Source organism: Mustela erminea, chromosome 17 (assembly GCF_009829155.1).
Source record: "Mustela erminea isolate mMusErm1 chromosome 17, mMusErm1.Pri, whole genome shotgun sequence".
Lineage (NCBI taxonomy): Eukaryota > Metazoa > Chordata > Mammalia > Carnivora > Mustelidae > Mustela > Mustela erminea.
In genome coordinates, this window is record NC_045630.1 from 63,886,566 (window position 1) to 63,895,400 (window position 8,835).

The following is an 8,835-nucleotide window of genomic DNA, read 5'->3' on the forward strand; positions in this document are numbered from 1 at the left end:
TGAGCGTGGGGGGAAGGGAAGGTATGACAAATGAAGTGGAAAAAGAGAAGGGGGGTGCGGTGGGGAAGGAGACTGAGAACACAGTAAAACACTTCTTGCTTTCATTCTCGGCTCCCATGGACACAGCCCAGAAGGAGTACAGCGGGCCCCACTAGGGGACAGCTGGAAGCTGGCAGGCTTCCTTAACTCGCAGAGCTATTTAGAGCTCTGGGATTGGTACCCACGTCCAGGGAGTTAGCATTCCTGCCCAGGGGAGGTGGCACAGGAGAGAGCTTTCAAGTGTATTCAACAATCTTCCCCACAGCCTCTCCCCGCCCCCCCACTCCAAGACCAAACTCCAAGATTTCCTGAAGAAAAACAAGCTCATTAACCCAGACTCAGCCTGACATAGCAAAAGATACCAGCAGCATTCACATGGTGAGAACTCTGGCTTTGTAGGTAAGTGCTACTCACCCGTCCTTTAGTTAAAGTTTAGTCTAAACTTTAGACTACAAAGTAAGCTGTCTTAAAATGTCTTTTCTGGTCTTGACCTTATCCTCCCTTTCAACACTAAGCTTTTTCCTGAATTATTATCATCAAAGTTCCCTCTAGAGCAATCCATTTGTATCCTGGGCATATATTATGATCTTAGCTCTGAAGTAAGTATGGTGAACTCAAAGAAGAGGAAGGTGTGCCCTGCCTATGCATGTGATAGGGTTCTCAGAAGGAGGAAGCCAGTGTGGCTTGGTCATCAGGGTACGAGAAGGGTAGAGAGGACCAGAGCTCTGAGAAGATGGGTGGCGACGTCCAACCCAAGTCTTCTCTCCACTGCTGCCCAGACTTCTGGTCTAGGATGCCTGCACTATTCTGTGACCGGGAGAGTCCTACTCTTCAGATCTGGTGTGTTATTATTAGACTCCACAGTCACAAATCTAAAGCATCTTAGGAGTGGGAACTATGATTCAGTCATCACTACCTTCAGCACTTAGCATAGCACCTGGCACCTGGTAGACTAGAGGCTGCGTGGACCCATTCATATGTGAATGAGTGAACCAAAAGGGGTCCCATTGAATGGCTCTGCCCTACGTCCCACATCCTCTCCAGACCCTTCAGCAGACTTTTTGGAAGCTCTTGAAGAATAGTGGAAGAGACTCTCTTATTGGGTGAATAATGCTTTATGTAAAGTGTTTCCTTTTTTTTTTTTTTTTTTTTTCCCCAAAGAGGTGTTTGTATGCTCTGTCTTCACAGACATAGCAATCTGACTGGGGCTGTGTGGGGAGCCTATGATCCATCACTATTTTATTGGCAAGGACACTGAGCCTCAGAGAACAATTTTCCCTTCCATCTTCTGTGTCATTCTAGGAATTCATTAGTATGGGACAAAAGTTCCCAATGGTATGACTGGGCAGCTGCCGTTTCAGAAACACACAGGATTCAAACCTCGAAACCTGATTAAAAGCCAGGGGTCAGGGTCTCTCCCTCACCCCCCATCCCTGCCTTGCTCTATCAGGTTCGTCATGGGGCCTGTCAGAATCCTGTATGATTGTCTCTAGACCATGAAGAGGATGGAGAGGCACATGGTCACGGGTCCTGCGTATAAGCACTTCGATTTGGAGAGGAAGAATGCCAGGCGGGCTGAAGCCAGACTCCGCCAAAGACTGCACACACTGGAGTACATCTGCCTGTACCAGATGAAGCTGCTGACCTGGGAGCAGAGACAGCTCCAGAAAGAACTGCAGCGGTTGCAACAAGGTAAGGCCTCCGGGATGGGGGAGAGGCAGGGCAGGGCGGCAGGCCACTGCCTGGCTGAGGCCAGAGTGACACCCCCTCCTCAGGACAAGGGCTCTTTCAGAGACCTGGATCCCAAGGAAACAAGAACTGAACCCGGACCCGGATTTTAGGCTGCCTGCCCTCCTGCCGCCACCCTCCCCCTCCCTCTCTCCCTGGAGTGCACAGTCCCCGAGAGCAGCTCATCAGAAAGCCTTTTTCAGCTAATACTTCTCTGGCTTCCAGTCACTTCAGTGTTTCAAGTGAGCTCTCTCTTACTAAGTCCTTTGTTTTCTTCGTATTTTATTTTTCATTCTGCTTTCTTCTCACTATGTCTGGGTTGGTGTGGTTTCATCTCTGCACCTGGTCAACAGCCATTGATTGAGCAATGGTTCAGTGTGCAAGTCACATTATGAAGGGGAAGTCAAAAAAAAGAAAACAAAACCCCCACGCTTAGTGACCACAGAGCAATATCCTCTGTGTGGAGAGCGGCCCTCTGATGGGGCTGAGCAGGGGGCATTTGGCTGTTTTCGGCGCTCACCGATGAGACCGACTCTGATACGAACTGCTCAGCCTCCTTATACTTTCATGTGTGTCCATACGAGAGCCTGCAGGGTTTGCTTAGATGAGAACATTTCAAAGAAGTAATTGTGGCATATCGGAACTGTGTTTTCTTTGACTCTGTAAGTCAAAGGGCCAATATTTCTGTTGTTTTCCCAAAGAGGTTTCTTTATCCATAAGCCATGTGCTCATAGCCTTTACCCAATGCTCTTCCCTAGAACCCCCGTCTCCAAAGAATAACCCTTTCCAAATGTATATATCACTTAGAAGACTATCCAGTTAACAGGTATAAGTAGGAAAGTAGTGATAATAAGAATAATGGAACTAACCTCAAAAACTAGTTTCTAGTTAGTAGCTACTGATCATCATAGAGCCAAGGGCTACACGTGGTGTCCGGAATCTCAGAACCTCCAGGGCTGTCTATACCATTCAATAAAAACTGGGAAAGAAAACTCCCCCTACTCAATGACCTCATTAAAACATGGCGGCTAAGAACACGGACTCTGGACCCAGACTGTCAGGGTTGAAATCCTGACTCCTGTTTACCAGCTGTGAGGCCTTGGGGGTGCTTACTGGACCTGTCTGTGCCTCACTTTCTTCCAATGTAACATGGAAATGATATTCCCCACCCCGTGAAGTTAGTTGAGGATTCAGCAAGCACTTAGGACCTAAACACGAAGTAAGTTTACATAAGTGTTTACGCTTATCACTTAAGTGATTGATCGAGCCATCAAGAAAAGATGGTTTCAGGACTAAAACATTCCTACTGCTTTGTTAAAACTGCTGTAATTGTATGCTTTGCAGAAATGACATCCATCATTAAAATAATTTGATTTTTATATGACTTCAAAATTCAGCATAGAAAGGATCCACCCGAGTTCTGCAAAACTATAGCCCCTTCTCACTAAAAGCAGGTGCTGGCACTCAGAAGTTCTGAAAATGCTAGAGCAAGCTCCAGAGGAAATCCAGGTGTCATGATTCAGTGTCGACTTGTTTAGGTCTACACGGCTAATACATGGACACAAGAACAGAGAGTGATGTCCAAACAGCTGGCCTGGGAATTATTTCTAACCTGCAGCTTTGGGCCTAAGAGAGGACTCTGAGCAAGTAGCTGAACTTCTCTGCTTTCCATTTCCCTGTCTATAATAAATGGTTAAAACAAACGGGAATGAGAGCTCACAGACTGGAAAAGAACCTTAAAAGCCATCTGGTTGAATCCCACTTCTACTCTCAAAAAGACACAGAAGACCATATATCTACTTTCACAGAAGGGGGCAGGGAAGGTATGCAGAAGGCCAGGCTGAGACAGGTGGTGGTCCTGGCTGAGTAGTGTCTGCCTCAGGGACAGGTGGCGCAGGAAGAGTCTGGACCAGGAGGCAAAAAACTGATTCAGGGGCCTCGGCCTCTATGTCCTTTGGAAAGTCATATTCTTTCTAAGCCTCGAATTTCTTGACAGTAAAATTAAGGCAAAGGGGAGAAATTAAGGAAAAGGGGAAGAAATAATATGTATTATGTCTTGGTATTTATCAGACACTGTACTAGGCAACATTTTCCCATGATTCATTTACTGAAATTGTAACTGAGATTCAGCCACATGCCAGTTGGTAGATTGTCCAAAATGCATAACCCCTGTCCTCATCTTAGAGATGTCCTCACCGTAGAGATTTGGATCAGCAGGTTGGGAATTGAGCTCGAAAACCTACATTTTAACTGAGGTAATACTTAGATTATTATGGGACATTATAGCTACTCCAATAGATGCAGGAACATAAACATGAAAAAACATGGTCTGTGTCTTCTAGATGCTCACGTTTAAATTGGAAGGTATCTGTGCTTTTGAAAAATTATAATAGAAAATGCTAATTGCTAAATTAGAGTTGTTTACAAAGGAGGGCAGGAATATAAGAAGATTCCTATGGGCCCCAGGTAAGATCTTCCAGGAGAGGCACTGTGTAGGCAGAATCTTAGAGGAGAATGCAGGGGGCAGGGGGTGGAGTGCAGTTTGTCATAAGGACATATGGAATGAGGTCACTCCTGGCAGAAGGAACAGTATGTACAAAGGTGCATACACGAGCATAAGTTGCTTCAGACAGCCCAGTACTGAGGAGGGTAAGGGGTGAGGAGAAGGTGAGGCACAATGTGGAGGCAAAGGGGGGGGCGGGGCCTTGATCATGAAGGGTTTTATAGGTCATGCAAAAGAGTTTAGGTTTCACGCTATAGGGTCTGGGAGTAGGGAGATAGCATGTTCACTCTGGCAGCAATGTTGAAGAAAATTCCTAAAGTTCAGACCTAAATTAGGGAATTGGCCAAGGAAATAAAAATTAGTATTTTAAGATATTTAGAAAGTAGAATTGTCCGAACTTTGTGATTAATGATATGTCCAGGGGGAAATAAAACCAGAGTCAAGAGTGTATTGCCCGGTACAGAGGAGGCATTCAAGCATCCTTGTTGAGTTGGAGAGTTGGATGCCTACAGGTACCACACCTTCACAAGGGAACATGGGAGAAAGATCACGTTTCAGAGGAAAGTTATGTTCATTTCCGAGCCTGCTGACTCAACAGGTCTAGACTTCAGAAGACTGGCCTATCTGGAAGAGGTATCTTAGAATCTCTCGGTTTATAGCAAACAGATGAAGGTCTTACATGGATGAGACATACACACACACACACACACACACAGACTCAAGGAACTAACAGAGGAAAAAGGGCTCACCAAAGATGGTCTCTTGTCTTGACTGTCTCACAAAGAGGTGACGAGATGAAATGATACTAGGAGGTGAATATGATGTCTAGTCCCCCTGTCTGGTCATATTCCCTCTGCCTGCTGCCTGCTAACCCCAGTGCAGATCCGGGGAGCTCACTCCCAAGCCAGTGCAGGACTTTCACACCCAAGTGATCCATTCGTGAGGTGTCTTGAAAACTAAGTAGGTCCTCAACAGCAGCCATGACTACAAGATGCTGAAACATTTACTCAAAGAGTGAAAAACCCACTTCATCCTAGCCGGCAGTTGCAACTCATGGTTGAGACCAGTAGGAGGGCACATAATTGAGGTAAAGGAAACAATAGGGCGCCACCTCTGGGTATCGCTCACACCCAGTTATTTTGTCTTGAAAACACCATGTTTGCCAAATACAACATTCAAACAAAACCTCCATGGGCCTCCAGCCAGTTTAAACCTCTGATCTCAGTGTTTCTAAATCCTTGTTAACATGGTCTAGGTCAACCCTGGGGAACTGCTGTGAGTCCTTCTGCCTCCATCGAGCATGCCAAGTCAGCCTGCTGTGGTCTGAGTGTGTTCACGTGTTGGTTCTCTGCCCAGAAAACCCATGGGTGATCCAGCATCCGTTCCGTTCTCCTCTGACTAGATTAGTTTTTAGGGCTTCCATAAGAGAGAACCATGAACTAGGTGGCTTATTTTTTGCCCTACAGTTCTGGAGGCTACAAGTCTAAGATCAAGGTGTGTAGGTGGTTGATTTGTTCTGAGGCTGTGAGGGAAGAAGGACCTTCAGGCCTCTCTCAGAGTGTCAATGGCTGTCTTTTCCCTACCTTCCTTCACGTTGCCTCCCCTCTGTCTGTGTCTCTGTGTCCAAATTTCCTGTTTTTTTATAAGGACACTACTCATGGATTAGGGCTCCCCCTAACGACCTCCTCCTAACTTGCCTATCTCTGTAAAGGCCCTATCTCCAATTAAGGTCACATTCTGAGATGCTATGGGGTGAAGACTTCAACATAGGTCATTTGGGGAAGACAGAATTCAACCCATAACACTTATTCATTAACTCAAAGCAGATATTATCAAGAAAAAGCTCTCCTCTTATTTGGGGAATGGAATTCAGAAGAAACCAAAAGATGCCCTTCCACCCTCATCAACAAGAGGACAGAAGCACCGAGTTCCACAGGTTAATAAAGTTAGGTAAGAAAATGCTTACTAAACTCACTGAGACACCATTGAATCCCTCTTCCCAACTGACCACCCTATGTCATCCTCTCCCTGAGAAAATGCTGCCTTTCCTCCTGAAGCAACGAAACACTTCCCGCTATCGACACCACCCCCTTCTCAACCACCATCACCTCAGCTGACACCACACTGAAAGGGAACATGGTCTAACACCTGGGAAATTCAAAATATGGGCCTTTTTATTGGTTTTCAGAGATTTTTCTTCTTTTCACCTCTTTCCCCAGAGCACTGGTCACCAACACAACCCAAGAAATACATAAAACCAAATCCCAGATGCCTCCTTTCCATCACACTGCCCTAAAGGACTCCATGAAAAGCAAAGAAGAGTCACTATCTCAAAATTACGGAGCTTCCCGCTCTACAGCAGAGAAGCCACGAGCCCATGAGAAAGATTGTCAAAGCCCCCCAAAGGGCAAAGACTCCAACAAGGGCATCTCTGTTCTGTGTCAAGATCAAGATGTCTCCATCAACACCCTAGACCAAGGCCCTGGTTCCAGCCCAGCTGGTGAGAGTGGAAAAGCACACATTGACAAGGCCGGATCAAAGGATGCCAGCCTACAGCCAGACCCCAACGCTGGCAGACAAAGTCCCCTGAATCCCAGGGAATGCGCAGGATATTTGAAAGACGAGTCCGTAACACCTACCTTCTTAGAGCTGTTTGTGAAGGTCAGAAATGCCCACTACCTCCGACACAGGGTTCCCCCCGAGTCTGAGAGACTGCTTAGTATTGGGGAGATATTCGGCACAAGGAATCCTTCCAGCCCAGAGGAGGACAGGAGTGTGAGAACAGGGCAGGCTTCCTTCGTCTCTAACCATCTAGCATAACCTCACAAGAACATCTATCATACTCACTACAGAGATGTGTGCCTCAAGTAACTGCAGTAATTAAGATATATAATACACATGTCAATATATATTATATATATAGTCTGTTTTAAACCCTCAGGTTTTTCTTTTTTTTTTCCTTTTATGGGGATATAATCTTTCACTGAAAGAGCAGTACAAGTATACGAAAAATGAGGGGAGAGATGAATCTTCTGAAAACTCTTTAAGGGATGCGCACATGTTGCTGATGTCAGCGAAGCTAGGAACCGACACTGACGACTAGACTTTTCCGGAAAGGAAAATACCACGGGTCCTGCTTACGTTCCGCCCCCTTTTACTATAGGAGGTTCTTATGGCGCCACCTGCTGGCAAAAGGACGTAGCTCTTCTGTCTCAGTTCGCCTGCAACACAGTGGGAACAGGAACGTGGTTGGAAACAAGTATCCTCATAGATTCCATAAACAAAACCTGCTCGCCCACCAAAGTCGTTCTGTTTCCTTCATCCCTGCCCCCTCCCTCCTTCCCTTCTTTCCTTCCTTCCCAGGGGGCTCCACTTTAGTTTCCTCATTCCTGCTTTCCACCTGCTTATATCACACTTTTTGGATCCTAATAAACGAAAAATAAACAATTTCTTCTTTTTATTTTAAAGATTTTATTTATTTATTTATTTTGATAGAGAGATCACATGTAGGTAAAGAGGCAGGAAGAGAGAGAGGGGGAATCAGGCTCCCTGCTGAGCAGAGAGCCCAGTGTGGGACTCGATCCCAGGACCCTGAGATCATGACCGGAGCTAAAGGCAGAGTCTTAACCCACCAAGCCACCCAGGCATTCCAAACAATTTCATCATTTCCTCTAACATAACCCTCCAAGAAGCAAAGCAACTGAGGAAGGCAGGCTGGGGCAACCAAACTGTTTCATGGACAATTTATTCGCACTGGCCCATGACCACCGGGCTAACAGGAACAGGGTCCCCCACTATAGAGAAGCTGCTGCAGACTGCCCCAGCCTTTTATTATATGTCCTTCCTCCTTGTCTGCCATTTAAACTGCATCTGTCTCCATTACAATCACACACCAAGGATGAGTTTCCAAAATGATTTGTCCCACTTCTCCACGGGCCTTTTCTCTGGGCCACCCCTGGAGGTTGCGACCATCACTAAGGCAGCAGGGAGCGTGGCCTCAGCATGGACCCCCGCTCCACACATGCCATCAACTCCCCACACCACATACACCCCAGTCTTATGAACTTGAGAAATAATCATTCAGCAGGTCCTTGTCCGTATTACGCTTGTGTCTTCATACATCAGACAGGCCCAGATCGGCCTGTGCTCCCTACTCCAACATTTTATACACTCTATCTCAAATGACATGGCCCCCCTTGCCACAAAACTGTGGGTTTACAAATCTTCTAGCCACACAGATTTCATATTCTCATCATTGAGTCCAATACATTTTCCTTCTTTGATACAATAGACGCGATACTTTCATTGGCACAGCTCAGCACAGTCAAGCGGAAAGCTGCTGTGGGGGACTTGGCTGGCCTAACTCATTATTTTCTAAAGGACAGTTCGAAGCCCTGGTCTTCACACGGCATTCAGAGCTCCAGGATGGAACGCAGCCAGTCAGCTTAACGTCATTCATTCCTACTCTGCTCTCACCTGGGGATAAGTGTGCTCCCCAAAAGACACTGGGCAGTGTCCAGAGAGAACTTTGGTTGTCACAAGCCAGGTAAGGAGATGAAAAGACC

At 46.3% G+C, this 8,835-nt stretch overlaps 1 protein-coding gene across 1 annotated transcript; it reads left to right on the forward strand.

The window, feature by feature from the left end:
• The first annotated feature begins 201 nt into the window (after positions 1-201).
• CCDC190 (coiled-coil domain containing 190) lies at positions 202-7,165 on the forward strand. The gene is given in 5 exon segments (XM_032319132.1): positions 202-438; positions 1,490-1,731; positions 6,094-6,220; positions 6,490-7,004; positions 7,007-7,165. Coding segments are annotated over 4 exon segments (909 nt in total). The 5' UTR covers positions 202-438; positions 1,490-1,535; the 3' UTR covers positions 7,078-7,165.
• The last annotated feature ends 1,670 nt before the right edge of the window (positions 7,166-8,835 follow it).